The sequence below is a fragment of the Aspergillus aculeatinus genome (assembly GCF_003184765.1).
Source record: "Aspergillus aculeatinus CBS 121060 unplaced genomic scaffold BO66scaffold_7, whole genome shotgun sequence".
In the NCBI taxonomy this organism is placed as follows: Eukaryota; Fungi; Ascomycota; class Eurotiomycetes; order Eurotiales; family Aspergillaceae; genus Aspergillus; species Aspergillus aculeatinus.
Window position 1 is genome coordinate 718,319 of NW_020291476.1, and position 26,370 is coordinate 744,688.

The window sequence follows — 26,370 nt, forward strand, 5'->3', positions numbered from 1 at the left end:
ATAGGGTCTGTGGCCAATCCATCACTTTCTCGCTTAGGATCATGCTACTATACCCTACATAATCTCTACCTCCGTTGGACTTAATGACACCTTCGAGGCCCCTGCTGTTCCCACAAACCATCATTGCATACGCCAGCCATACACACCCACGAGGTCGGCGACTAGTAGCTAATAGCCAAGCTTTCGCCATGAACCAACGAGCCCCCCGCCAAGACTCAGTGGTGGAGCGAGGATCCTCTATGTTATGAGTCGGGAAGCGACATCATGAGGTACCGCATGACGACAGTTGATGTCAGATCAAAACACAACAAATACAGAAAATTGCGTCATTATCGGCTGCTATGCTCTGGAGAACGGGTAATTGATCTAGCCCTTGGGGAGTGGAAGTCGCAATGCCCCAGCAAAACAAGGTACTTGCCTGCGTAGCAAATGGCAAAAGAAAAGAAAACTCAAAAAGAATGACCTACGCAGGGCTCGAACCTGCAATCTCTTGATTCGTAGTCAAGCGCCTTACCATTGGGCCAGCAGGCCTTGCTGTTAGCAAACTCGACGATAATGTGTTACATACCCCATTTTGAAAGAAGTGCTCATCTCGAGGCAAGATGAATCGAGTACAGCCCAGAATCACAAAAGCTCATCATACTGTAGTTGACATAGACACCGAAATAGAGGCAAGTGCATATTGGAGTTAAGCCAACACTTATCTCGGCATATTTCTCACATGACCTTGCACAGGCCGCGTCTACGCTCTACTGATGGGTAGCGAGCCCGAGATATATCATCTCAGTGGCTACGAGCCCCATTCGGGTCATGGGGCGGCCATGGCTCACGTACAAGAATCCGGACTACTATTAAGACATACTAAACTTTACTAAAAAGCCTACGGTCGACCAGACAGTCACTCAATAACCAGGCTATGAGCAGAACTACCGGCACAAAGCTACGGCTTCCGGACATTGTTTGCCCAAGAGCCGGCCATGCAGGACCTATTATCACTCCCAGTGACATACCCGGCACGTGGATAGTGCTGGGACAGGACTTTTAAAAGCTAGCTTTCAGTAGGCTTCAATTTATTAGAATTTCTACTTTTATTTTTAGTTTTATTTTTTTCTAAGTCCGTTTGTAAAGGAATGATACGTGCTGCAAACCAGACACACCAGAATATCCGCGCCGAGTGTAGCACAGCAAAGCGCCCAGCATGGTGTTCAAGCGTGGATCGCATCGCTCAACCGCCCCTGCCAGTGGACGCAAGCATATGCCCATAGACTCCACAGACCAACGGATGGCTCATCATCGAGTCCTGGGGAACGGCCGGGTGCTTGCTCAGACACAATCCTGCCGACAAAAGTCTTAGACGCGTGAACTGCGTCTACATCCATGAGGGTGTGCAGGAAGGTAACTGTCAAAGGCAGCATCTGTTTTGTACCATGCCCCGGCGAGATAGCACAGTTGCTAAGAACTACAAAAGGCCCTGCTGGCAACACCGTCCATGATTGTTCGTCCACAGAACCAGTGAATATGACAACAAATCATCGAGATATGTCCTTCTCCAATACCGCGACCTATGAAATAAAGGACGCTCGATTTCCATGGCTGTCTAATAAGCACAATATGCAAGAGCAGAAAAGGGTTGACGTAGAGGCCGAGATATATGCGTTCTGTAAATTGTGTAGATTCAGATGTCAAGGCACTATAACGATGCGCAAAGTGAGATGCAAAAATTTTCTGCTTATGTGTGAATTAAGTTAAGATCATGAATTCATTCATCAAAGTTCCCAGGAAATCTTAGAACTCGGTTTTCTACAACAGATCTGTACTGCACGTCCAGATGTGATGCTGTTGTTCGTCAGCCTAACCGCTTGAACCACCGTACATTGACAATGTGGTCTTGGCGGGTAGGCTCCAGAAGTGGCCTAGGAAGAGGGTTCCTTGGCGGCACCAGCCTCACGAACTGCGTTGGCAACACGGGTGGCGAGATCATCGGCCTCGGAACGGCTCGCCGCTTCGGCGTAAACACGCACTGCATCCTCCGTACCACTTGCACGGGCGAAGCTCCTTCCCTTGTTGTATCGGGATTGCAGAGACTCGATCTCAGCCTGAAGGCCGGGTGGTGACTCGAGCTTACGCTCAGCGTCATAAGCCTTGAAGATCGAACGGTCCGCGACCTCGACACGGACAAGACGCGACGGCAAATCGGTGTAAGTCGCGAGCCACTCCTTGGGGCTCCAGCCCTTGTGTGAAAGAATAGCCTCCACGAGGAGCATGTCCGAGATGGCGTCTCCAACAGCCTGGTTAATCAGATCCGTCAAGCCCTGGAGGCACTCGAGCGAGCGCTGCTGAGCAGGAGACTGAGGCTCCGTGTTCTTGATAGTCTTCAAGGCATTCTCGGAGAAGGTGATCGTGCCGTGCCCGTTGGCCTCGAAATAGACACCGACATCGAACCGCAAAGCGGCGTGGTGAAGGTGCTTAACACCGGTGTTCGTGCAAACGGAGGGAAGTTTCAGCACCTTCTCAATGTAATCAGTGCTAGATCCGTTGGCATAAGCAGTCTGCACGACTCCGATCTTAAGTTTCTGTGCGATGCCAGCGCTACGAGCAAGGTCGCCAATGAATGATGCAGCAAGGGTGGCGATGCGATCGCCATCGAGCAACCTGAAGACGTTGCTCTCATCGACGAAGTAGTAAACGATACGGTCAGCATCGCCATCCAGTGAGGCACAGCGCTCGAGAGGACCGGCCTTGGAGGACGGAGGAGCACGTTGCTTCGTCTTGACATAATCGGCGCCACACTGATAGATGGATTAGCCCGAGGCCGGCAACGATGGGGAGGCCCGTGGAAAAATCTTACCTCGAAGTTGAGGCTATCAGGGTTGATGACGTCGTCGTTGACGATCTTGATGTCGAGGCCACCTTCCTCCGCAGTGGGCAGGTACTTGATAAGCTCCCTGAGCTTGGGTCCACCAACACCGTTGGCGCAGTCAACGGTCAAAGAGCCCTTGATCTTAATGCCCCGCATCACTCTCTTGAAAGCCTCGGCAAGTTTCTCATAGTAGCCCTGCTCAGTCGGCTCACCATACTCATACTGTGTACCCAGGGTGTTCTTGCACCGAACGACATAGTGAAGCTGAGGGGTGGTCATGAACTTCAAGTCAAGGAATTCGACTTCCGTAGCGGTAAGTGCGGCGTTGAGAACCGAGACGAGGCGAGAGCCAGACGCGCGAGTGTCGCGGGCGAAAACAACGCGAGCTTGGTTCTCCATGCTGACATCGATCTCTTTAATCAACTCTTCGTACACATCTCCGACCTTGTCGAGCGGGGCGTTGGCAAGTCTGGTCGCATAGGTCTCCCATTCGGCCTGAAAGGATGTGAGATGACATTCTGTCGTGGATCATACTTGGGCTCCTACCTCCAGCATCTCACCCTAGTTAAGTGGTTGAGTCAGTTACTGAGGTTACCGTCAGAGATCACCAATGTAGAGGAACTCACCATAGGGTCGACGAGCTTAACGCCATTGTCCTCTGCAGGATTGTGGCTGGCAGTGACCATGACACCAACCCATTGCCCACTAAGCTTCCTGGAACGAAGACCCGCAAGCAAACCAACAGTGAAAACGACGGTATTGAGGAGGTCGCTGGTAAGGCGTGGGTTAACATGTAAACAAAGGCGCGATCGCGGGGTATTGTGGAGGCGGGGTCGATCGTTCAGGCTGTTGATTGAGCAGCTAGACTTACGCCTTCATACGGAACTGCGAGGAAATGATCGGTCAGATTGTTACAGAATCAAAGTGGCTGATAACACGTAGGAACTTACTCCTGCAGTACCATACTGGAAGATCCTCCCTTCTGGCTTTGCGTACTGAGCAGCCGCTTCAGCGATTGCTTTCTTGACAGCCGGAGACGCCATTTGTGGCGCGAACTAGGTGGGAATGAGGGGGCGGCGACAGATCTCGTGGCAAATGGCGGCTCGGGGCTTTGAAGCAGACAGCGCTATTGTGAAGCAAGTGTAGTGCCAGACAAAAAGGGGAGAAATATCACAAAAAGGAGGAAGGGCAGAGCGAGTGGAGGGATGAGTGGGTTGAGACATAAAACCGGGGCCAGCTCAGGCTACTAAGGTAGTCTAGCTTGCTTCCCTGTATTGCCACAATGCGCCCAAGCGGTGAGCCGCTCACCGATGGCGTGGCTTGGAACAACCCGCCCAGCCGAGGGACACGGGAAGGAAGTTGGAACGGGGAAAAAAAGGTGGAAATTAGAGGCACAGCCAGGAAGCTACATAGAGATGTTTGTATCTACGTAGTAGTTCTCTATCAGCCTTAAGATCGTTGAACATTCTATCAAATATTGCTACAAATCATTCAGACTGTTTGAGGCCACCAGGACCATTTCAAAATTTGACTGCTACTGGCACCAAGCGGAGCCGTCTCCGCAAGCCAGCTTAGAGCTTGAGTCTCTCCCCTGCCACATCATTCTGAATGTCTTTGGTAAGGAAACTAGGACCCGGAGAAGTCAGTATCTCAGCATCCAGCACTTCAATGACTAGGTATAGGGGGCTCGGGACAACTCACAAGTACCACCACGCTGTGGGAATCACTGTCCCAAGGTGCCATAAGCTATGCGCGTCAATGAGCTCATTCCAAGGGGGAAAGTCAAGCAGCTCCAGGCTCATCGCGAAGATAATCCAGACCACAATCAACGCGGGCCAGGTCATCCAAGCTTTACCATACTTCCTATAACGATAAATGCTAAAGGATACCCACAGAACATTCTGAGCCATCCCTATCACGATATTGGCAATCATATTGTAGGTGTAGTCCCAAGACCAGAAGCTCAGGTAGCAGACGTGCAAAGTGTAAAGCAAGATGCAGATAGTTGTCCAGAGACGGCGCAAAGTCGGCTTATGGCGAGGCTCCTCTCCATCGAGACGGAATATCCGAATGATCGCAAGGTACAAACCATACATCACGTTAGCTCCGGCCCCAAAGTAATCCAGCTTTTCAGTCAATGGGAGGTCTCGTGTGTGAAACAAGGCACTAAACGTCCAGCATGCTAATCCACAATATCCGAAAGCCATATAGTACGGCTTGAGTGAGTGCCACGATGGAATAGTTTCTCGGATCTTACCCATTCCATGCCAGTGGGCAAGAAAGTTGAGGAGGGAGAAAAGGACAGAAAAGGGCTCCTGCATGCCGAGGATTCTGCGAAACGGCCATTTTCCGTGAAATTGTAGTACTGGATTTAACATCGGAGGATCGCGAGCGACACGGCGATCTGTCACGACATGTTGGCAGGTATAATCGCACTCGGAAGGACACGTCCACAGCATGAGACGAAGATGGAGAGCTGGTAACGAATTAGTCGGAATAATTATGGTCGGCGAATCTGTGTGAAGCTTACGGATCACCGAGTTGCCATCGTGACAGTTTTCAGCCTTGCAGACCTGGCCATATATTAGCTATCGCATTGCATCTGCACAGCTCTAGCTAGTTTGGTTCAGTTACCTTAACGCATTCCTTGAAATCAGGAAGGTGATCGCCCAGAGACGCTGCCGATTTGCCAATCAGAGAAGCAAAAAAGAGAATGAGAAAGCAGCAATAGAGCTTTCTCCTGGTTGAGCCTAGAAACATAGTGATCTCTGAGTTCTTGTAGCACAACCGGCAGAAAGGTGAGTTCAGGGAGGTAGACCCTTAGAAGAAGCTAGGCGGCGCGTGGCAGCAGCGGGGGCGGAGTGGCTTCGCGCGGCAATAAATAATAGGGAGCTCGGCATTTCCGGTCCCAGGTCTAGAAATAGCATGGAAGCATGATCGAAGAATGGATCCTCAAAATCCAGGAAGCCACCATAAAACACCGAAGAATCATGCTGGAGACGGAGCATATGTATCTTTAACTTCTGCTTGGAGCGCTGATGGGCTGTTCCCGTAGCCACGAAAAGTGACCGCAGCACATAAGTTAGTCTTTGGCTATCTAAAACTGGCCAAAAAGTTTATGTTGTACTACAGTAGGATTGCCAAGTACAATAGAAGCTGCTTTGAAGAATTATAATTGCAATTCAATTGCGACCATGGCTCAATTGAGTTGTCCATATCCAAATTTGATTGGCAGACCGAAATACCTTACATGTCCGCCGCGGGCGTCCTTGGAACTTGGAACTCCAAGTCACTTACCATTCTGATCTGCTCCTAGCCCTAATCACTGCTTAGGGCTAAGTCAAATCACATGCCGATAGACTACATTCAGCATAGTCTATCTCATCAGTGGTCTAAACCATATTGGGTCTTAGCGTATGTTGCCTTCCAGAGGAGAAATTCCCAATGAGGGCAAAGGCCAAAAAAAAAGGCGGCCGCTCGAAGGGTTCGCTGAAGTGCTTTGTACTTTTTCACTTCTGCATATTGTTTTATCATCAGCTAAACTTGTCGATATTTTCTTCTCATTTCGCTTGTGATTTAGGTCCCTGGATCTGCGATATCTTGCAAAGCAATTTTCCAGTCTAGTTCACCCATAAGCAACCGACTGATTTGCTATCATGGCCGGAGTTGAGAAACAACAGTCCAGCAGTGCTGATCGCATGGTTGGCATGGACCATGCTGAAGTTCGTTATTTCACGAGGTACATCTAATCCCAGTGACTGACCTCGATATTGTGCTAATTATGCCTTAGTTATGATCACCATGGTAAATAATCCCAAGCACAGAACTTCACCTAGTCTCGGAGATGGCTAACGTCAAACCCCGCTCAGGCATTCACGAGGAGATGCTTGTAAGTCCGCCGCACACAGCCCCTTGCAATAGCCTATTAACATTTCATTCTTAACAGAAAGACGATGTCCGCACCAGATCTTACCGCGACTCCATTTACCAGAACCGCCACATTTTCAAGGACAAGGTTGTTCTCGATGTCGGCTGCGGTACCGGTATTCTTAGCATGTAGGTGCCTGACTCCGTTACATGCATTATTATTGGATATTGATGTTGTCGGTTTCCTAGGTTCGCTGCGAAGGCCGGTGCTAAACATGTGATGGGTGTTGATATGTCCTCGATCATCGAGAAGGCCCGTGAGATCGTTGAGGTCAACGGCCTGACCAGCAAGATCACTCTTCTGCAGGGAAAGATGGAGGAGGTTGTCCTGCCCTACCCGAAGGTTGACATTATCATTTCGGAGTGGATGGGCTACTTCCTCCTCTACGAATCCATGCTGGACACTGTCCTCTATGCCCGCGACCGCTACCTCGTTCCCGGTGGCAAGATCTTCCCTGATAAGGCTACCATGTACTTGGCCGCCATTGAAGATGGCGAGTACAAGGATGATAAGATTGGATGTGAGAGAAACCATTGCGTCAAGTTCAAACCGTCGCTAATGAGAACTAGTCTGGGACAACGTCTATGGCTTCGATTACAGCCCCATGAAGGAGACTGCCCTCACTGAGCCTCTTGTGGATACAGTTGAGATGAAGGCACTTGTCTCTGACCCTTGTCCCATCATTTCATTCGATCTTTACACCGTCACCAAGGAAGATCTTGCATTCAAGGTACCCTACTCGCTCACTGTCAAGCGTAGCGATTTCGTCCACGCTGTTATCGCCTGGTTCGATATTGAATTCGGTGCTTGCCACAAGCCCATCCTTTTCTCTACTGGCCCCCATGCCAAGTACACCCACTGGAAGCAGACCGTTTTCTATCTGCGGGATGTTCTCACTGTTGAGGAAGAGGAAGTTGTGTCTGGTATGCTAGAGAACAAGCCCAATGACAAGAACAAGCGCGACCTTGATATCAGCATCACCTACAAGCTGGAGACTACGGACCCGAACCGCTCCGCCGAGGGTGGCTGCTTCTACAGAATGTAAGTGCATCCACCAGTCATCGTCATCGAGTCAATCAGGAAGCTAATTCTTGAAGGTGCTAAACTGAGGCGTTGAAATCCTCATCACCAAATTGATCCATCACTGGGTCGGTACACTGATCTCTCTGACTGAATTCCCTGTCTTGGAATTCAGTCAGTACCCTCGATACTATTTACCCGAGGGTTGCATGGCATTTGAAGGAAAGTACACTTGCATGACGTTGGGTCGATGAATAGGTTTTCTTGACTTGCTTTGTTTGTTCATGCCATTTCATTTCCGTTATGTTCCGGCGTTTTATTGGAAGGCAGGAAACGGCATCATTATCTGGCGCGACACGGAGAGATGGTTTCCACAAGGACGATTATGAAGCTCCTCGAAATTCCCAAGTAGATACCCCGAGTCGATGCTCAATCTTATCATCTCTTAACGATCTCCTTATATTGTTTAGCTTCAGCCCCATCACTCTGGGTGCCCCCGAGGCTTTACGGGCAAAACATTGACAGATGTTGTAATACTTTGTATACTTCTCTCTGAGCCTTGAACCAGTATGATACCTGTGTTGATTTGGCTGGCCCATTCAAAGCGGCATGGCGCTCTCGGTCCAGATTACATTAGCCTCGGCTTGTTTGCGGCCCCGCAGTCCGGGGTACAAAAGCACAGCATATCGTCCCAGACTCTTGTAAAAACCATCCTGCATTATCCATTACCCATTACCCAAGTAGCTCAACTTCGCTTTTAGAAAGATCGCAGAGCGCACTAGATACAGTCTTCCACCATTCCGTCCAAATAGCACACATACGCACGCGATTATCTACATCGTCACTAGCTGAGATGTCTGCTCCCGGGGCTGGTCATGAGTTTGCTCCCCAGGAAGTCTCCTGGCAGAAGCGCGATATTCTCCTGTTTGCTAACAGCATTGGCTGCAAAGCTGATGAGCTTCACTTTCTTTACGTATGTTGTATTGTCTGCACAAGGCCCCATTGCAACGTGTGCTAAAAAAAAGCGCGGCGCAGGAACTACACCCCAGATTCGCGGTCTTTCCAACCTACCCGGTTATCCTTCGTATGTGCGAGCCTCTCAGCTCATATCTCAACGGCCACTGATGCATTTTACTTCATACAGCATTTAAGCTCACCGATCAGGAAGTGGTTGACTTCTATGCTCGGGCAGGCGGTGCCCCTATCCCCGGAGCCCCCAAGCTCGACTACCGCCGTGTCGTGGATGGTCAGCGGCGAATCATCGCCCTGAAGCCTCTTCCAACATCCAGCGCAGGTCGAAAATTCGAGTTGCGCAACAAAGTCATTGGACTTTATGACAAGGGCAAGGCCGGGACTGTGCTGGAGACAGAACAGTCGATTGTCGACCAGGCCACTGGAGACATCTTCACGAAGATCCTGAGCAGCAGCTTCTTTGTCGGACAGGGCGGCTGGGGAGGTCCAAAGGGTAGGTGCTGTGTCTGGTCTTAGGACCAAACCCATGAAGGCTGCCTAACTTGTTTTGTTATAGGCCCAAGCACGGTGAATTACCCTCCTCCGGAGGGTAAAAGTCCCGACGCCACCCATGTAATCCAGACGACGCCCGAAACGGCTCTCTTATATCGGTAAGATCTCTGGATACCTCTACGACTTGGATTCTCCGATGAAGTTCTAACACACTGGATAGTCTCAATGGTGATTATAATCCTCTCCATGCAACTCCCGAGCCGGGTGCGAAGATGGGTTTCGGTGGTACCATCATCCATGGACTCTTCAGCTGGAACGCCGCAGCCCATGGTGTATTGAGAGAAATTGGACAGAGCGACCCAAAAAACCTGAAAGAGTTCCAAGCGCGCTTTGCCTCTCCGGTAAAACCAGGCGACAAACTTACTACTGAGATATGGCGGATGGGCAGGTTGGAAGGCGGCGATGAAGAGATTCGTTTTATTGTGAGAAACGACCAGGGTAAGGTGGTACTCAGCAATGGCCGTTGTCTGTTGAAAGCTACCGACTCGAAAACCAAGCTGTAGTTGCAGTTCCATAGGCTAACTAGAAAAAAACCTTTATATCACATGTGTAGATTGTCAGATCGCGAATTGGTATACGTCGCAAGCACATATGAGTACGACCCAATCTAGAAGTTCAAATTAGCTACTAGGTACGTAGAATCAGAGTCTCGAATGTGTTAAGCATAAATTAGAGCAACAGCTTGAAGGTGGGCCGATTTGCGGGGTGGGCGCTGCTACCTCGGTTTCTGGTCCTCACACGTGACATGGAACTTCGGTCGTCCACTGATTTTTGGGCATATAGAGATTGAGATCCTCCGTTATGCGATACGGAAAAGCATTGTTTGGGCTGCGTTTCTGATGCCACAGCAGTTGAGATGAGTGCTGTAGGAAGGCGATTTGTTTGTCGGGCGCTCGCCCCTTCAAGTCCTTTCAGGTAAAGATCATACTCCGAGCTGCCACAACGAATGCTCATGATCGATATAGGAGGGCGAATGTGGTGCCTTGCTCTCGTTGGACTTGCGCTGTTCCGGTGTGTATCTTCGCCTGGGTTCGACTGGTAATTGAACCAGTTCATTTAAGCTGAATTTCTTTTCCGCAGAGCATAAGACCCCTTTTTACAGGACAATGTAACACATTCCCTCCCGAGCGCCACACCATGGGCCTTGATATCACCAGCAACTGGAAGCTGATGCAACCACCATTTTAGCCCGGACAAAGAACAAGACAACCAAACACGACCCCGAATCAGCTCAGCGGTTCTCAAAAAATGTCTTCAAGAAATTGTAAGCAATATTCACGGGCACTATCAGCTGCCTTCCATACGCATGAATGGCTGAGACAGCTAACACTGTTTTGCAGAGGACCATTCTGGCTACGGTAAGTCGCTTTATGGCCAATGCCCATCGCATTGAGACTTATATTTCGGGTATTGCTCCATGATAGAGACAATTGTCAGTGTGAAAGATGCCATCATCCTCAAACCCGACAGCGGGAGGTAGACACTTTTGCGGTATGTGCGCAAATTTCGAACATGCGAAGTATTCTGCTAATATGTGCCCTCTTGCTTCTGCTATTCCCCAGATTCCTCCAGATATAAGAATCAAGAAAGTCGTCTATGCAGGGGAATGCCTTAAACTGAAATGTAAGTGTATATTCGATGTCTCTCAAGTCATGTCGAGGCTTAAATTCAAGAAGTTTCGGATGGACATACGGGGTTCTACACATATCCATGGCTCAAAGCCAATGGTACTAAAGTACCGAGCAGTGTGCTTCGAGCCGATCATTCAGCCAAACCCAGGTACTACAAACACGGATGATGCATGCTGCAATTGGAACTCACCAAACATGTTCATAGGCCTTATCATCCATTCACGGGAACGGGGCCATATCCCACGGTGGTATATGACGATGTTATGCAGGATGACAAGGGCTTGTTGCAGTGGCTTGATAAGATTGTGAGTCCCGCCCCCGCTCCACAATCTGCTACCTGATCACTGAGTCTGGATAGTATATCTACGGGTTCTGTTTCGTCATAGGTGTTCCTGTGACAACTCGGGACACTGAGAAGCTTCTCGAGAGAATCGCTTTCATCAGGCCTACACATTATGGTATGAAAACAATGTTATATGCACTTACAGTAACTCTTGATCCACGATAATGCTGATCCATTCATTCCAGGGGGTTTCTGGGATTTCACATCTGATATGAGTTTCGGGGACTCTGCGTATACAAGCCAAGGTCTCGGCGCACACACTGATACCACATACTTTACGGATCCTGCGAGACTCCAATTATTCCACCTTTTGTCTCATACCGACGGCACAGGGGGAGCTAGCCTGCTCGTTGATGGGTTTCGAGCAGCCGAGACGCTGCAGAGGGAGACAAAGGGGCACTACGCCGCTTTGATGCGCCATAGCCAGCCTGCTCATGCCAGTGGCAACGAGAATGTCTGCATACAGCCTATACACGAATTTCCGGTGCTCGAAGTCCACCCGCAGTTAGACCAGCTGTACCGGATCCGTTGGAACAATTACGACAGAGCACCGAAGACGAATTGGGGGATCAAAGACGTGAAGCAGTGGTACACTGCGGCGCGACACTGGAACGAGATTATCAGCCGCGAGAAATTCCAGATCTGGACACAACTCGAACCGGGAACCGCTCTAAGTAAGTATCAAGTAGTTGATCCATGGTGCTGTTTGGAGACTCCTAGCTGACCGGCTGAAAGTCTTCGATAATTGGAGAATGCTCCACGGGCGTTCAGAATTTACCGGAAAGCGGAGAATGTGTGGTGGTTATAGTAAGTGCTCGTGCTTCGCTGGCTGCTACATACCGTCTTTGGTCTGAGGTTCGAGTACGTTTGCTGACTCATTATAGTCAATAATGACGATTTTCTCTCTCAATATCGTCTTCTCAAGTTCGGCCGAGAACACGTCCTCAACAGTCTTGGTAATTGGCATGGTCAACGCCTCAAAGAAGCCAACCCGAATTTCCTGATATAACAGGCCTGCGAATTCTGGTCATGCTCAGATACTGTACCTAGACCATGCGTGGATGATGTGTTCATAGCAAGCGATAGTGGATGAGCGAGGGAAAGCATGCTCCGTTGCGGTGGCGAGTGAGAGTGCAAAGCAGTAGACGCAATGCTTTAAGTGTGGTCAGGAGTCTCCTCTACCCACTGTGGGTGAAGCTGGCATGTAGGGTGTGAATCGAAAGATAATCGCCATTGTATACCACAAGTGAAGGACCAGATACTCTACATCAATAGCACTAGATTACATGAGAAACGGAGTCATTACCTAGCAGTCGGAGGCCGGGTCATTTGTAATAGGGTCACGTGACATAGACAGGACGGCTGACGTTGTTTGGCCGAAGCTCAGAGCAAGCCGGCTCCAACGCAGCTCTCAGTTCCCCATCTCTCCCATTCTCACTCTCCCTTTGCCTGCTTTCTCCCCATATACCTACCGAGTTGGCCTAAACATAATTTATTCTGTCATTGTAATTCCCATCTAATCCTGCCACCATGTCTACCTTGGAAGACCTTGACGACCTCGAGCGTGAAGAGAGAGAGAAGAAGAAGGACCAGGGCGATGGCAACGACCGAAAGCCCGAAGGCGACGGAGATGCTGATATGAACGATGCTGATGTCAAGAAGAAAGAGGAGGAGGATGAACTTCTCGATGATGAGATTCTCTCTTCCAGCACAGCGGATATCGTCAAGAGGCGGCGAATGCTGGAGAACGAACTGCGTATAATGAAGAGCGAATACCAGCGGTTGACACATGAGCAGAACACGATGAGGGAGAAGGTCAAAGACAACCAAGAGAAGATCGAGAACAACCGGTATGTTGCAGTCTACGTCGCTATGGGTTCGCCTACTGTGTGCGCCGACTCGTGGCGATGGCGGTTCCCTACCCAGGCCTTCTTGCTGACCACAATTCATCTCTCAGGCAACTACCCTACCTTGTCGGAAACGTTGTTGAGCTCTTAGATCTTGATGTCGAAGCTGAAGCCGCCGAGGAAGGAGCTAATATTGATCTCGATGCTACCCGTGTCGGCAAGTCCGCTGTCATTAAGACCTCTACCCGTCAAACCATCTATCTGCCGTTGATCGGTCTTGTGGATCACGAGAAGCTCAAGCCCGGCGATCTCATCGGTGTTAACAAAGACTCATACCTTGTCTTGGACACACTACCAGCTGAGTATGACAACCGGGTCAAGGCCATGGAGGTTGACGAGAAGCCGACGGAGAAGTACACGGACATTGGTGGTTTGGACAAGCAGATTGAGGAGATTGTCGAGGCTATCGTTTGGCCAATGAAGGAAGCCGATCGGTTCAAGAAGCTTGGCATCAAGGCACCGAAGGGTATGTGATTTGTGTGAAATCTGGAGGGCTGGAAGTTATGCCGTACTAACTTGGTTCCAGGTGCTCTGATGTACGGACCCCCCGGTACCGGTAAAACCCTTCTTGCCCGAGCCTGCGCCGCCGAGACGAATGCCACATTCTTGAAGCTTGCCGGTCCTCAGCTGGTACAGATGTTCATCGGTGACGGTGCTAAGCTTGTTCGCGACTGCTTCGCCCTTGCTAAGGAGAAGGCCCCCTCGATCATTTTCATTGACGAGCTGGATGCCGTTGGTACCAAGCGTTTCGACTCCGAGAAGTCCGGCGACCGTGAAGTGCAACGAACCATGTTGGAGCTTCTCAACCAGCTCGACGGTTTTGCCTCCGATGATCGTATCAAGGTCCTCGCGGCCACGAACCGCATTGATGTGCTGGATCCGGCCTTGCTCCGTTCCGGTCGCCTGGACCGCAAGATCGAGTTCCCCCTGCCTAACGAGGAAGCTCGCGCCAACATTCTACAGATCCATTCCCGCAAAATGGCCGTGGATGATGGGGTCAACTGGGCGGAACTGGCTCGCAGTACCGATGAATTCGGAGGTGCGCAGTTGAAGGCTGTATGTGTGGAAGCTGGTATGATTGCTCTTCGTAAGGGCATGAGTAAGGTGGGACACGAGAACTATGTCGATGCCATCTCGGAAGTACAGGCGAAGAAGAAGGACACCAACATGGGCATCTATGTTTAAGAATATCTTATCTTTTTGCGTCACGATAAATTCCACGATGTTTCTTCACCTCTTGTAATCTGCCCCAGTAATTACTACGTGATGGTCTCCTTTTCATCAAAGCAGGGCGCTAATCATACGAAGCAAAGATTGCCATTACCAAGCAGCGTCGTCACCACACGCCTTTGTTTAATTCGTAATAGTCACTCACGCTTCAACCTTTCTTGTCTATCTCAACTGGAGAGTGTGTTCCTCTATAAAGCATGTTCTCATCCTCGTTGCATTCTTCCTTGTCGGGGTCCTTCACAGCACTATCCACCCCTGTGTCCCAGCGATATCACCAGGCGGTATCAAAAGGCCAAGATGGACCGGACTGCGGTCGAAATCGCAGTTATTTCGTTCGGGGGTTTGTTCATCAACACACATAGACTAATAGACGTTCTGGACTAAGGCAAGCTTGATGATACTGGGCGCCGCAAAATCATTGATCCGGGCTCCTCCGCGGCTTTGCTCCGCCTTTAGTTTTTCTGCGGGTCAAGAAAAAGTCCTACTTTCGATCCAGACATCCGGGGATTAAGATCCATCCTTAGTGATTATTTCCCCCGTAAATCTCATTTCACATCATTTTTCACCATGGCGAAGGCACGCACCAAGAAGCGCACCCATGTTCGCGCGACAAATGCCACGGCTGCTGCCAAAGGCGGCGCCTCGTCTATGAGCAAAACTCCCAAGTCGATGGTCATTCGAGTTGGCGCTACACAGGTCGGCTCCAGCGTCAGCCAGCTGGTCAAAGATGTGCGGACGATGCTTGAGCCCGATACGGCTGTGCGCTTGAAGGTACGTTAACAATCGGTCGACTTTTCGCAGACGATGGCCAGCAGACATTGTACAAGATCGACTTCCTTTTGTTTTTTCTTGCTAATTGTCACCAGGAACGCAAATCGAACAGACTTCGGGATTTCACAACAATGACCGGCCCTCTGGGCGTGACCCATCTTCTTCTTTTCTCCAAATCTGCCACGGGCAACACGAATCTGCGGTTGGCGCTCACCCCCCGAGGGCCGACCCTGCATTTCAAGGTGGAGAACTACTCTCTGTGCAGAGACGTTGAGAAGTCGTTGAAGCGCCCGCGCGGCGGTGGCCAGGACCACAAGACGCCTCCGCTGCTCGTGATGAACAACTTTAACTCCCCCGGCGCAGACGAGAACTCCAAAGTACCCAAGCGTCTCGAGAGCCTGACCACGACCATTTTCCAATCGCTCTTCCCTCCGATCAACCCCCAAGCTACCCCTCTCACCTCCATCCGTCGCGTCATGCTCCTGAACCGTGAGCTCGCTCCCGAAGGCGAAGAACAGGACTCCTATGTCCTCAATCTCAGACACTATGCCATCACGACGAAGAAGACCGGTATCTCGAAGCGTATCCGTCGTCTCGATCCCAAGGAAATTCGGAACAAGGAGAAGAAGAAGACCGCTGTGCCGAATCTCGGAAAGCTCGAGGATGCCGCAGACTATCTGCTCGATCCCTCGGCGGCGGGCTACACGTCTGCTAGTGAAACTGAAATGGATACGGATGCGGAGGTGGAGATCGCAGAGAGCACCACTCGGAAGGTTCTCACGAAACGTGAACTGCAGCGGATGAAGGCTGGCGACAAGGAGAAGGCACAGAAGAAGTTGAGCAATGGCCCCGGGGTCGAGAAGCGGGCGGTCAAGCTGGTTGAGCTGGGCCCGCGCATGAAGCTCCGGTTGCAGAAGGTTGAGGAGGGCTTGTGTGAGGGCAGAGTCATGTGGCACGATTTCATCTCGAAGTCTGAGGAGGAAGTCAACAAGCTGGACAAGAGCTGGGATAAGAAGAAGAAGGAGAAGGAGGAGAGAAAGAAGCAACAGCGGGAGAACATTGAGAAGAAGAAGGCCGAGAAGGCTAAAGCCAAGGCCAATGGCAAGGAGGTTGAAGATGATGATGACGAGGACGTTGACATGAGCGACGAAGACTGGCTCAGCGACGATTTCGACGAGGATGATGAGAATGTGGTGCAGGATGAGGATGACGAGGAAGAAGAAGAGGAGGAGGAGGAGGGAGAAGAGGAGGATGGTGACGAGTCTATGGATGAGTAAATTTCCTTTGCCATCCATAAATACGATGTTCTTTGAGTCGTCAGCCATCACGAATATTGGCTGCCACACGGCGCTTCCAGGCTTGCCAGTCCCTTTCACACCCTGACCTTCACCATGCTGGATAGCTTCCAACACGTCTGCGACGTGCCAATGATCCCATGCAAACAATTCCAGCGCATTGCATCATGTCAAATGCTCATGGCCATGCCCCTAGTATGGTGCACATGAGTTGTTATACATTATGCAGATTTCGATGCATGTGGTCGATGTGATGGAGAAACGGAACAGTTGATGGGAAGGAACTCAATTCGTTCGTACATCGAACGCCAGTATTACTATTCATTATTTGTTTGATGGAAAGGAAAAAGTTATGTACCCTATGGTTCGTTAGGAGTTTCAAAATTATACCCACGATTTCTGGTTGCACATGGAGCAGCAAGAGCCCTGGACGAAGTCAAAACAAAGCATTATCATCTTCCTTAGTATCATCAAAAACTACGTAAAGCTCATAACCCATCATCGATACAACAGGAACTTCTCTTTTTCTTTTATGCGTTCATATCATCGAAAGGAAATCTACCGCTTCAACTTCTCATCCACAATCCTCGACACCATCTTCTCCAGCATGCTGAAATCGCCGCCCGCCGACGCAGCCGACCCAGCAAAGTACGCCTGCACGCTCTTCTCCACGTACTTGCCGACGATATCGATCTCGACGTTGACGTAGTCGCCGGGCTTCTTGGCCGCCGTGACGATCTTCTCCTGGGTGTACGCGATGAGCATGACCTCGAAGTAGCCCTCGGCGCCATCCACGACCTTGGTGACCGTCAGGCTGGCGCCGTCCAGCGTGACGTAGCCCTTCTCGACGATGTAGCGCATGACCCCCTGGTCGCGCGGCTTGAAGCGGAACACGAGCGCGTTGCTGTCCGGCGTGACCGAGAGGATCTGCGCGATCGTGTCGACGTGGCCCTGCACGAAGTGCCCACCCATCCGCGTCTCGCCCAGCACCGCCCGCTCCAGGTTCACCTTCGACCCCGTCTGCAGGGCGCCCAGGTTCGTGCGGCGCAGGGTCTCCGGCGCGACGCCCACCTTGAACCACGTCTTGTCGAAGGCGGTCACTGTGAGGCATGTTCCTGTTTTTTTTTTAAGAGGGGGTTTCGTGTGAGTCTAGTTTTGTTCTGTGCGGTTTTTGTGCGTTGATGTGTTCAATGCCCCGCGGTGGGGGGAAGGGGGATTGCGACCAGCTAGGACGGTGGGAGGGTGGGGGAGGTGTGTGACGGAGAGAAGAGGGGAACGGGGAGGAAGAGGGATTCGCAAAGGTGTATGTTCGGTGACGATGATGACGGTGGAAAAAGGGGTGGAGGTGGTTATGTACCATTGACAGCTATGCTATCGCCGAGATGCGCATCGACGAGGATGTCCTCACAATCGGTAATGGTCAGCGAGGTTCCCCCGCCCCCGCTTGACGAGGTATCGAGGGGCTCGAGGGACGAGACCGCTAAGAAGCAAGGGCACCATGGTCAGTCATAGAACGGGCAGTACAGTAGACAGGCAGAAACTGACTTCCAATCTTCTCAACAAGACCCGTAAACATGGTGACAGAATGGCAGGGAGTAGACAAACCGAAGCCGGCGGGCGGATCGAGCGGAATTGAAGATCACAGAGAGAAAGTCGCGAAGCGGGAGGAAAGCGGGTTGACCTCGGCTTGGGGGCCGATCCCGCGCCGCCGCTCGGTCATGGCGGCCGATAAGTTAGTTGGAAGCTGTACTGTACACAGTGCTTGTTCGGTTCCTTGCTTCTGTTCGCCTTTTTATTCTTCCAAGATTGTTGACGACGTATATTTTGCTTTTCAAACTGTTATCTCCTTATTCGACCATTGAGAATGAATCCGATAATCTCCTCGAAGGTGCCGCGAGCCTTCATTGCGCGCCGGCCGCTCAACCATACATACCTCTATCTATCAAGGAGCAACCGATCATGGCGCACTTACTCTACTGCACTTTCAGATGATACCCTGCCTTTGAAAGGCATTAGGGTTCTAGATATGACGAGAGTTCTGGCTGGTGTGAGTATCATACAATTGACCTTCCACAGGCTTGTGTTGACATCTCATGCAGCCATACTGTACACAAATCCTGGGAGACCTGGGGTATGCTGCCGCTGCTTTCAGTGCTTCACGCCACATACAATACTGACCATATCTGGTCTTCTACAGAGCAGACGTTATTAAGGTAGAACACCCAACACGCGGCGATGACACTCGTGCTTGGGGACCACCATACGCCAAGTACACTGACGGGTCAGAAGGGCCCGGAGAGAGCGCTTACTACTTGGGAGTAAGTCACCCATCAGAAGAAATGCCTAGATGTCAAGCAATTAACATCTGGCTCAGGTGAACCGCAACAAGAAATCCATCGGCTTATCCTTTGCTCATAAATCCGGAGTGAAGATTCTACATCGTCTTGCAAAAGAGTGCGACGTGTTGGTGGAGAACTATCTTCCTGGCAGCCTTAAGAAGTACAACATGGATTACGAGACCCTAAAAGCTATCAACCCCCGACTCATCTACGCTAGTATCACAGGCTACGGCCAGACTGGGCCGTACAGCAACCGCGCCGGGTACGATGTCATGGTCGAGGCCGAGATGGGCCTGATGCACATCACTGGTAGTAGGGAGGGGGAGCCGGTGAAGGTCGGTGTAGCTGTGACGGATTTAACCACTGGTCTTTACACGTCTAATGCCATCATGGCGGCATTGATTGCTCGCGGGCGGACGGGGAAGGGGCAGCATATCGATGCATGCTTGAGCGATTGTCAGGTCGCGACTTTGGCGAACATTGCAAGCTCGGCGCTGATCAGTGGGAAGAAGGACTCTGGCCGGTGGGGGACGGCACACCGTAAGTGTTCGCCGCAAAGTAGTGCTACCTGAATCGTGCGGTCTTACTGATCCCCGCATTGCAAAGCATCCATTGTGCCCTACCGAAGTTACGAAACGCGTGACGGCGATATCCTCTTTGGGGGCGGGAACGACAGATTGTTCGGCGTGTTATGCGATCGGCTCGGCTGTCCGGAATGGAAGACCGATCCCCGGTTTGTTACCAATAGCGACCGAGTGAAACACCGAGAGGAGATTGATGGGTTGATTCAGCAAAGAGTGAGACAAAAGACGACGCAGGAATGGCTGGAGATATTGGAAGGAAGCGGGATGCCGTATGCCGCTGTCAACGACATCCAAGGAACACTAAATCATGCTCACGGTGAGACCATTTTCTCCCAAGCGCTTGTTCGCCTTGAATGACAACTCTGACTCTGGGATATAGTCCAAGCACGAGGTATGGTCACTGAAGTTGATCATCCAGCCTGCGGACCCATCAAGCTGGTGAACACACCGATCAAATATTCTCATGCAACCCCTGGTGTTCGTACGCCGCCTCCGACTCTAGGGCAGCACACTGACGAGATTCTGGCCGAAGTACTCGAGTATGGTAAGGAGGAAATAGCTCAGTTGAAGCAGGCAGGTGTAGTGGCATAGACGTGTTTTGAAATTAAGACAAACCCTCGTTGGGCCAGTGGTGAATTACCCTAAGGTGATAAGGGAGGAGTAAGTGTGTGTGGTCCGTAAGGAGGGTTCGCCTCTAGAATACATGGTTAGTTTTCGCGCAGCTGTCGGCTGAGCCGCATTGAGATGTAGCTTCGCAAAGCCTTAGAGATGCAAAACACAGTCAGATGCTAATGCCTTCAAAACGACCTGATGGCTGGAGATATTGCAGGCATTGCATCACAAAATATGGGTTGGCAACGAATGCAGTCAGTCGGTGCCTTCCAAGGGCGCGGGGATGAATTCCTAGCGATCACGTGATAATATATAAATCTGGATCCGTTCATGATGGCCTTTTCATATTTCACCCGTGGCAGCATTGATACATATCTCGGGCTCATCAAAGAGCACCTTGCCGTTGCAGCGTGAGTGTGCTCGACAGGGCAGATCCGGGGGGATATGTCACAGCAAAATGGGGGTTCTGCATCCCTGGCGTCTGTAGAGACAGCGCCACCCACCCACGCATTTCTGCGCACTACCACTACCACTACTTCGGGTACGCATTCATCAGCGCCCTCACTCCAGCCTATCGCTGATTCATCCTCAGCATTGTCCTCGTCGAACACGACCCGATCCTCGAGTACGCCTTCGAGAAGGGTGGAGATACCGCCTCTTTCAGCGGCCACAACCGAGTTACTCGCACGAGTCAATGGAAGTCTAAAGGCCACACAGCAGAGATATGGTAACAAATCCATCGGTTGGAACCCTCCAACTGGAAATCGATTTGTTGGAAACAACTTGAACGGTCCTCGCACAGGCACTATGAGGGCCTCTTCAATTATCATCGAATTGCCTACGGCACCATTCACGTATGCGAACAATGGGGGGGCACCTGCGGCTTCCTCGAGTACTGTTACCCGCAGATCTCCTGTGGATCTTCCTAGGAGCCCGAACAATATTACACCTAAACCATCACCAGTGCCTCCACCTGCGGCTTCCCCAAGTATTGCTACCCGGAGATCTCCTATGGATCTTCCTAGGGGCCCGATCAATATTGCACCGAAACCATCACCAGTGCCTCTACCTGCGGCTTCCCCAAGTACTGCTACCCGGAAATCCCCTGTGGATCCTCCTGGGGGCCTGATTAGTATTGCATCGAGACCATCACCAGTGCCTCCAACTGCACCAACAGATGGAATACCTGAAGTATCATCCAATGGCCCTGTATTAGCGCCGCCGCCGCCGCCAGCAGCAGCAGCAGCACCACCACCACCACCGGCGGTGGCATCTTTACCACCATTACAGCCTCGGACAACCGTCTCGAATGCCAAACCATTATCTACAGCAAGCTCAATCTCTAAGTCTAAAAGGCCCACGACAGGAGGCTCCCGTAACAGGAAGAGTATCACGAATGGAACCAAGAACAAGAAGCGCCGCCGCAACAAGGACAGTGACGAAGAGAGCGTCATCCGGGCCGGTGATTCCAGCAGCGACGAATCCGATGTTGCCCCGACAGCAACCCAGACAAAGTCTGGCCGACAGGTCAACCGACCCTCCTTGTATGTGCCTCCGCCTTCGTTGCCGGCTGCTGCCAAAGAGACAAGCAACTCACTTGAGACGTCGGACAACACGCGTGGTTCCACGGCGGCAACAACTCGGAAACGTAAGCGCGTTCAACGCAAAGCGAAGGATGGTAACATCACTTGTACCCGATGCCAGAGGGGCCATAGCCCTCTGACCAACGCGATTGTTTTCTGCGATGAATGCAATGGGGCCTGGCACCAATTATGCCACGATCCTCCCATCAGCGTGGAGGTTGTCACCGTCCAAGAGAAAGAATGGTTCTGTGGGGAATGCAAGCCTGTGCCGATTACCATTGTTCAGCCAACAGTTGTCAGGAGCAATCCGTTCCTTGCGAAAACACAGCCAACCCCTATTTCGACTTCTTCCTTGATAGTCCCTCGAGCTGAGGTAAGCGCGGGGGGCTACTCGGTCGAAGAACGCCGAGGGTTTCTATCGGGCTTGTCGCATGCAACACTTGTTGAGCTTCTTATGAACATATCGGAAGGTAATCGAAACCTGCCAATGTTCCCCGCTAATCTGAAGGACTACCAGTCATCAAACTTCTCAGCCCGTCCTAGCTCGTCAGCCGTGACGAGTACTTCTACTTCCGATCAAGGAACTGTTCTGCAGACAAATGGCCTGGGGGCCTCTGCGGCCACCTCGGCGGAAGAATCAGCTAGACCACCAACCGCATCTGCACCGGATGTCTCGACTACTTCATCTCACCGAAGGAGATACGAAGAGTCTTCTGATGAAGAGCCAGAGTATGAGTTTCAAGAGCATCGTCTATATCCACGCGCCGGCAACGGTTTCCGGCTGCCTGTTGGGCTGGATGACTTGGACATCCTCAGCGAGGATCCTGCTTGTTCAACGTTCAGCTATTCGTTGCATGGGCCTGCTCAAATCCGCGCTCAAATGAAACAGAAAGTGCCAATATGGGGCTCGTGAATATGGCTTCTATGTGTATTACTATCATTAGGCCTTTCATCCTTCGCCTTCTGTGTACGATCAATATTCTCTGATAGATATTCTAGATTTGTTCTTCCGTTGGGAACGAGACTTTGGGAATAGAGTGCGTGCAATTCACTCAATGCGCCCCGATTTATGATGATCAGACTTCGTTGGTGCTTGTCTTCGCTCTTCGCTCTTACAAGATGCCTCGTTTTTCTACTTAAAGTGAGGCGAGTTCCTTCCTGCAGGATCTCCAGCGTGCCACGCGATACATGATGTGGGATATTAGAAGCAAGGCGAAGAAACATTCAGGCGACCACTCGATATCACACGCCTGCTCATCTTCGCAGGTGGGTCCCAAACAATGCCTGCGATACCATGCCGAGGCCTCATTGCCCCGCAGCCTGTTTCATCCACTTCGTGGAACAGCAGGATATCCGCACAGCTGTCACATTTTAGGTCAAGGCCAGTGTCATGTGGTGACAGCCCGATTGCTGCACGAGCGCGTGTCGAGACACATTCATACAAAAGTTCAGCATGCGCCTGGGTTCCAGCTTGATAGATTCCCACCCCCAGGCAAGCTAACAACAGCGGGTCCTCGGAACCCCATGGCGTGAACGCGTTGCCAACATTGTTGATTCCGATCACAGCGTCCAACTTATGCTTGTCAATCATGTCCACTACGGGCAAAGTCCCTCGCGGTTGATCTGCACTACCTCGGCTCGGAGGAGAAGCCATGTATAGATCACTCGTGGGCAGCCCAACGAAACTAACAGGGAGATCATGGTCCTTAATTTCTTTCGCAAGCCTCGTCCACTCGTCATGGGTGAACAGGGTGAGCCGCGTACAATGCCCTAGCATAACCCGCTTGGGCGTCGACTGGGCTGACCAGCCCTTTTCTCTGAGTGTCCGCAGGACAAACCATACTAGGGCCTCTGTTGCCGGGTCGAGGTTGTAATCCAGGTGAAAGTCCACGTGTTTGCCGTATTCCAGACCGCGTTCAACGGCCCATTCGATGTTCCGCTTCGCAGCTTCAACGGTCGATTCCACATACGGTGTTGTACCAATCACATCCACCTGCGGCCGTCGGATTGCCTCTTCCATCAGCCGTCGGTTCTCCTCGCCATGCTCGCCCGAGAATATGGGATCTTGTGCGAAGCTCACTAGCTGGACCGTACAGGCGTTCTTCCATGTCTCCTTGAGAGTGGCGCCGGCGTCCAGGCAAGTGAACCCGACCGTCTGGTCCACTTCCACAAACGCGCGCATCGCCGTGACCCCCGCGGTGACAGCCCCCGCCAGGAGCCATTCCCCACGCTTCAGAAGATCGGCCTGGGTGAACTGTCGCTTGGCTTGGGTGGTGAAGGATAGCGCTTCGGCAAACGAGCCACTGGAGGGGAGGAGATGCGCATACTCGCGCGCGTTGTGGATGTAGGCCTTGTCGAGGTGGATGTGCGGGTGCGTCAATGCGGGGAGGGCGAGAGGTGCGCGGGAAGCTGCGGTATCGGACTCGCCCTTGTGCGGGGTGATCGAATGGATAATGCCTTGGTCGTTGTCAATGGATATGTCCCAGGTTGAGTCTGATCCGGGTAGACGGACGTTCTCGATCATTGGCACCGGCTTCAGAGTTGGTGGTGGCATGGTGTAGGGTGGGTGGGTGAGGAGCGAGGATCGAAATAGTTACAATGTACGGAGTATATTCTTGAGTGACTGTTGCGGCAAGTCGCAGGATGGCTGTGTAGACTACCTCGGTTATAGAAATTCACGTTCACACTTGAAGACAAGTCAACTGCCCGACAAAGACTCGATATTGTCTTGCGAATAAGATTCTCGTCTCACACTGAGAACAATATGTAGTAGTTAGCTTGCGATTGTCAAACAATCCACAACCCAAGAGCAGCAGCCCCACCAGCCCACCCGCCAGCTTATCGTCCCCCGATTCCAGTTGCAGCGCACCCGGGCCAGTTCTCCTACCTTCTTCTTCGGGGGCTTGCTACATTTCCTCACAACTACAATTGCGCGCGTCGCAGCCACAGCCAGCGGACAGAACCTGCTCAGCTGTACATCAAGGTACTGTACCTTCACATAGCTGCAGTGCTGTATCCCTAAGGTACTCCCAATAGACCCATGGCAGTTGTCCACAAAGCTAACCCAACCAATCAAGCATCCCAGCCCCAGCCCTCGGCGCTTCCACCATCATCCATCTCATCTCAGCAATCGATCATGAACACGCCGCGCTAACAAGACTACTTACTTCCTCCCTTAAACCCTTCCCCAGCAACCCATCACCCAAACCACCTAATCCAAAGAAAAATTCTCACCCAACAATGTCCGACCCCAAACCACAACCCCAACCACCACGCCGTATCCTAACAGCCCCCAACCCCAACCCCAACCCCAAATCCAAGATCCCTCCCCCCTCCTCCGACCAAAATACCCAAGCCCGTCCGCACGCGATAACCCTGGACCTCCTCCTCACCGTGCTCTCGCGCACGCTCTTCCACCCCTTCATCGCCTGGATCCTCGTGCTCTGCCTCCGCGCCCAAGCCACGCCCTACACCGCGCCGGCGTTCCTCGTCGCCACGGGGTACGCGATATTCCTTTCCGCTCTGAATGTGTTGCAGAGCGTGAACGACCGGTTCGCGTACGGGGAGCCCCGGCGCGTGGATCTGAGTGAGGAGGTGGTTGTGGTCACGGGCGGGGCGAGCGGGTTGGGGTTGTTGATTGCGAGGATCTATGGGTTGAGGGGGGTGAGTGTGGCGGTGTTGGATGTGAAGGGGGCGGAGGAGATGGAGGGAATGATGGAGGGGATGGATGATGCCGTGGGGTATTATCGGTGTGATGTTGGGAATCGCGGGGCGTTGGAGGAGACGGTGCGGAGGGTGGAGATGGAGGTATGCTTTTTTTTTTTTTCTCTTTTTCTTCCTACGAATGAATGTGTGGAAAGGGGGTGAGGTTGGGCTATACATGCTCTACGAGGGTGGTACTGGTTTTGCTGACATGTTGATTCTGGTTTTTTTTCTTTCTTGTTTTCTAGCTGGGAACTCCGACAGTACTGGTTCATTGTGCGGCCGCTCGTATCAACGGTCAATCGCTCCGAGATGTCCCCGCGGAAGCGTTCCAGAAAACTATCCGGACCAACTTGCTCGCGGCCTTCCATGCCTACCAGGTCTTCCTGCCGCGGATGCTGTCCGCCGCCACGGGCGGGACCATCGTCACCGTCAGTTCGGTTCTGGGCCAGCTGTGCGCGGCAGGGCTGGCGGACTACTCGGCCAGTAAAGCCGGGCTGAGCGCCGTGCATCGCACGCTGGAAGCGGAGCTCCGCGCGTCCGGTGACGATGACAAGGTGAAGATGATCCTCGTGGAGCCCGGGCAGATCTCCACGCCGCTTTTCCAATCGGTCCAGACGCCCAACCGCTTCTTTGCGCCCGTCCTCGAGCCGGTCCACGTCGCGCAGGAGATCGTGTCCGCGATCGACAGCGGGAGAGGCGCTGTGATCCGACTGCCCACCTTTGCGATGCTGGTCAACTGGTATGCCGTGATGCCGGCAGGCCTGCAACGCTTGGCGCGGTATATGAGTGGGATCGACAGCGCCGTCGCGCAAGCCTCCTTGTCTCAGAAGAACCCGCCAGCCACCAGCGCGCCGCTGACTGAACAACCACAACAGCAGTGCGAGCCGCTTTCCGTAGACAAAGACTGATGTAATGATGGGGCGGAGGGATCGGACAGTCATAGACGAATATTTCAAGGATGTGGAACCAGCCACGCGATGTATATAATCAAGACAGATTCTTCCACTCAGGCGAGAGCGCAGAGCATAAGACTGCCCA

The 26,370-nt window shown here is 51.8% G+C and overlaps 11 protein-coding genes and 1 non-coding gene across 12 annotated transcripts; 7 read left to right on the forward strand and 5 right to left on the reverse strand.

Annotated features, from left to right (window-relative positions):
• Positions 1 to 459: 459 nt before the first annotated feature.
• Positions 460 to 531, reverse strand: BO66DRAFT_t65. Its single transcript has one exon. It is a non-coding gene; the product is annotated as a tRNA-Arg (tRNA).
• Positions 532 to 1,471: 940 nt separating this feature from the next.
• agm1 (phosphoacetylglucosamine mutase PCM1) lies at positions 1,472 to 3,927 on the reverse strand. The gene is made up of 5 exons (XM_025646734.1): positions 3,811 to 3,927; positions 3,487 to 3,745; positions 3,407 to 3,421; positions 2,849 to 3,355; positions 1,472 to 2,789 (listed from the first exon to the last, which is right to left on the reverse strand). The coding sequence occupies exons 2-5, from the start codon at positions 3,544 to 3,546 to the stop codon at positions 1,914 to 1,916; spliced, it is 1,458 nt and encodes a 485-aa protein (XP_025507383.1). The 5' UTR covers positions 3,547 to 3,745; positions 3,811 to 3,927; the 3' UTR covers positions 1,472 to 1,913.
• A 393-nt stretch (positions 3,928 to 4,320) lies between these two features.
• BO66DRAFT_389164 (PGAP3/PER1 family protein) lies at positions 4,321 to 5,694 on the reverse strand. The gene is made up of 4 exons (XM_025646735.1): positions 5,495 to 5,694; positions 5,391 to 5,433; positions 4,562 to 5,336; positions 4,321 to 4,486 (listed from the first exon to the last, which is right to left on the reverse strand). Exons 1-4 carry the CDS (start codon positions 5,618 to 5,620, stop codon positions 4,432 to 4,434), a joined length of 999 nt encoding a protein of 332 aa, XP_025507384.1. The 5' UTR covers positions 5,621 to 5,694; the 3' UTR covers positions 4,321 to 4,431.
• A 672-nt stretch (positions 5,695 to 6,366) lies between these two features.
• On the forward strand, positions 6,367 to 8,317 carry rmtA (protein-arginine omega-N methyltransferase HMT1). Its single transcript, XM_025644481.1, has 7 exons — positions 6,367 to 6,599; positions 6,651 to 6,664; positions 6,730 to 6,749; positions 6,807 to 6,916; positions 6,977 to 7,308; positions 7,358 to 7,829; positions 7,886 to 8,317. The coding sequence occupies exons 1-7, from the start codon at positions 6,517 to 6,519 to the stop codon at positions 7,890 to 7,892; spliced, it is 1,038 nt and encodes a 345-aa protein (XP_025507385.1). The 5' UTR covers positions 6,367 to 6,516; the 3' UTR covers positions 7,893 to 8,317.
• A 213-nt stretch (positions 8,318 to 8,530) lies between these two features.
• BO66DRAFT_468862 (putative trimethyllysine dioxygenase TmlH) lies at positions 8,531 to 12,582 on the forward strand. The gene is made up of 15 exons (XM_025652683.1): positions 8,531 to 8,781; positions 8,844 to 8,892; positions 8,953 to 9,273; positions 9,337 to 9,430; positions 9,493 to 9,770; positions 10,521 to 10,596; positions 10,673 to 10,690; positions 10,757 to 10,823; positions 10,895 to 10,955; positions 11,009 to 11,111; positions 11,169 to 11,268; positions 11,322 to 11,421; positions 11,492 to 11,980; positions 12,042 to 12,113; positions 12,191 to 12,582. Exons 1-15 carry the CDS (start codon positions 8,662 to 8,664, stop codon positions 12,313 to 12,315), a joined length of 2,073 nt encoding a protein of 690 aa, XP_025507386.1. The 5' UTR covers positions 8,531 to 8,661; the 3' UTR covers positions 12,316 to 12,582.
• Positions 12,583 to 12,716: 134 nt separating this feature from the next.
• Positions 12,717 to 14,508, forward strand: BO66DRAFT_389168 (proteasome regulatory particle base subunit RPT5). The gene is made up of 3 exons (XM_025646736.1): positions 12,717 to 13,156; positions 13,264 to 13,679; positions 13,740 to 14,508. Exons 1-3 carry the CDS (start codon positions 12,837 to 12,839, stop codon positions 14,396 to 14,398), a joined length of 1,395 nt encoding a protein of 464 aa, XP_025507387.1. The 5' UTR covers positions 12,717 to 12,836; the 3' UTR covers positions 14,399 to 14,508.
• Positions 14,509 to 14,944: 436 nt separating this feature from the next.
• Positions 14,945 to 16,936, forward strand: BO66DRAFT_343006 (Brix domain-containing protein). Its single transcript, XM_025644482.1, has 2 exons — positions 14,945 to 15,214; positions 15,310 to 16,936. Exons 1-2 carry the CDS (start codon positions 15,011 to 15,013, stop codon positions 16,489 to 16,491), a joined length of 1,386 nt encoding a protein of 461 aa, XP_025507388.1. The 5' UTR covers positions 14,945 to 15,010; the 3' UTR covers positions 16,492 to 16,936.
• Positions 16,877 to 18,085, reverse strand: BO66DRAFT_343009 (riboflavin synthase; the record flags this gene model as incomplete). Its single annotated transcript, XM_025644483.1, has 3 exons — positions 16,877 to 17,624; positions 17,867 to 17,989; positions 18,055 to 18,085. 3 exons carry the CDS (start codon positions 18,083 to 18,085, stop codon positions 17,068 to 17,070), a joined length of 711 nt encoding a protein of 236 aa, XP_025507389.1. The 3' UTR covers positions 16,877 to 17,067.
• Positions 18,086 to 18,299: 214 nt separating this feature from the next.
• On the forward strand, positions 18,300 to 20,203 carry BO66DRAFT_426488 (CaiB/BaiF CoA transferase family protein). The gene is made up of 6 exons (XM_025650289.1): positions 18,300 to 18,556; positions 18,609 to 18,640; positions 18,707 to 18,827; positions 18,884 to 19,388; positions 19,455 to 19,748; positions 19,812 to 20,203. The coding sequence occupies exons 1-6, from the start codon at positions 18,374 to 18,376 to the stop codon at positions 20,021 to 20,023; spliced, it is 1,347 nt and encodes a 448-aa protein (XP_025507390.1). The 5' UTR covers positions 18,300 to 18,373; the 3' UTR covers positions 20,024 to 20,203.
• Positions 20,204 to 20,402: 199 nt separating this feature from the next.
• On the forward strand, positions 20,403 to 22,684 carry BO66DRAFT_226174 (phf1/phf2 family PHD finger domain-containing protein). Its single transcript, XM_025642724.1, has 2 exons — positions 20,403 to 20,585; positions 20,637 to 22,684. The coding sequence occupies exons 1-2, from the start codon at positions 20,489 to 20,491 to the stop codon at positions 22,538 to 22,540; spliced, it is 2,001 nt and encodes a 666-aa protein (XP_025507391.1). The 5' UTR covers positions 20,403 to 20,488; the 3' UTR covers positions 22,541 to 22,684.
• On the reverse strand, positions 22,647 to 24,406 carry BO66DRAFT_389174 (putative zinc metallopeptidase). The gene has a single exon (XM_025646737.1). It carries the CDS (start codon positions 24,179 to 24,181, stop codon positions 22,829 to 22,831), a length of 1,353 nt encoding a protein of 450 aa, XP_025507392.1. The 5' UTR covers positions 24,182 to 24,406; the 3' UTR covers positions 22,647 to 22,828.
• A 461-nt stretch (positions 24,407 to 24,867) lies between these two features.
• On the forward strand, positions 24,868 to 26,240 carry BO66DRAFT_314989 (NAD(P)-binding protein; the record flags this gene model as incomplete). Its single annotated transcript, XM_025643455.1, has 2 exons — positions 24,868 to 25,434; positions 25,578 to 26,240. 2 exons carry the CDS (start codon positions 24,868 to 24,870, stop codon positions 26,238 to 26,240), a joined length of 1,230 nt encoding a protein of 409 aa, XP_025507393.1.
• Between the last annotated feature and the right edge of the window lie 130 nt (positions 26,241 to 26,370).

Bases quoted from the DNA above. Each gene is read 5' to 3' on its own strand.
- agm1 (XM_025646734.1), bottom strand. From the start codon at position 3,546: ATGGTCACTGCCAGCCACAATCCTGCAGAGGACAATGGCGTTAAGCTC. The intron at 2,790-2,848 runs GTAAGATTTTTC...TCCATCTATCAG, and splicing joins CTGATAGCCTCAACTTCGAG to TGTGGCGCCGATTATGTCAA.
- BO66DRAFT_389164 (XM_025646735.1), bottom strand. From the start codon at position 5,620: ATGTTTCTAGGCTCAACCAGGAGAAAGCTCTATTGCTGCTTTCTCATT. The intron at 5,434-5,494 runs GTAACTGAACCA...ATATATGGCCAG, and splicing joins ATTTCAAGGAATGCGTTAAG to GTCTGCAAGGCTGAAAACTG. The intron at 4,487-4,561 runs GTGAGTTGTCCC...TCCGGGTCCTAG, and splicing joins CCCACAGCGTGGTGGTACTT to TTTCCTTACCAAAGACATTC.
- rmtA (XM_025644481.1), top strand. From the start codon at position 6,517: ATGGCCGGAGTTGAGAAACAACAGTCCAGCAGTGCTGATCGCATGGTT. The intron at 6,750-6,806 runs GTAAGTCCGCCG...CATTCTTAACAG, and splicing joins GCATTCACGAGGAGATGCTT to AAAGACGATGTCCGCACCAG. The intron at 7,309-7,357 runs GTGAGAGAAACC...AATGAGAACTAG, and splicing joins CAAGGATGATAAGATTGGAT to TCTGGGACAACGTCTATGGC.
- BO66DRAFT_468862 (XM_025652683.1), top strand. From the start codon at position 8,662: ATGTCTGCTCCCGGGGCTGGTCATGAGTTTGCTCCCCAGGAAGTCTCC. The intron at 9,274-9,336 runs GTAGGTGCTGTG...GTTTTGTTATAG, and splicing joins CGGCTGGGGAGGTCCAAAGG to GCCCAAGCACGGTGAATTAC. The intron at 10,956-11,008 runs GTAAGTGTATAT...AAATTCAAGAAG, and splicing joins GGAATGCCTTAAACTGAAAT to TTTCGGATGGACATACGGGG.
- BO66DRAFT_389168 (XM_025646736.1), top strand. From the start codon at position 12,837: ATGTCTACCTTGGAAGACCTTGACGACCTCGAGCGTGAAGAGAGAGAG. The intron at 13,157-13,263 runs GTATGTTGCAGT...TTCATCTCTCAG, and splicing joins GAGAAGATCGAGAACAACCG to GCAACTACCCTACCTTGTCG. The intron at 13,680-13,739 runs GTATGTGATTTG...ACTTGGTTCCAG, and splicing joins TGGCATCAAGGCACCGAAGG to GTGCTCTGATGTACGGACCC.
- BO66DRAFT_343006 (XM_025644482.1), top strand. From the start codon at position 15,011: ATGGCGAAGGCACGCACCAAGAAGCGCACCCATGTTCGCGCGACAAAT. The intron at 15,215-15,309 runs GTACGTTAACAA...AATTGTCACCAG, and splicing joins ATACGGCTGTGCGCTTGAAG to GAACGCAAATCGAACAGACT.
- BO66DRAFT_426488 (XM_025650289.1), top strand. From the start codon at position 18,374: ATGAATCCGATAATCTCCTCGAAGGTGCCGCGAGCCTTCATTGCGCGC. The intron at 18,641-18,706 runs GTATGCTGCCGC...GGTCTTCTACAG, and splicing joins CAAATCCTGGGAGACCTGGG to AGCAGACGTTATTAAGGTAG. The intron at 18,828-18,883 runs GTAAGTCACCCA...CATCTGGCTCAG, and splicing joins AGAGCGCTTACTACTTGGGA to GTGAACCGCAACAAGAAATC.
- BO66DRAFT_226174 (XM_025642724.1), top strand. From the start codon at position 20,489: ATGTCACAGCAAAATGGGGGTTCTGCATCCCTGGCGTCTGTAGAGACA. The intron at 20,586-20,636 runs GTACGCATTCAT...ATTCATCCTCAG, and splicing joins TACCACTACCACTACTTCGG to CATTGTCCTCGTCGAACACG.
- BO66DRAFT_389174 (XM_025646737.1), bottom strand. From the start codon at position 24,181: ATGCCACCACCAACTCTGAAGCCGGTGCCAATGATCGAGAACGTCCGT.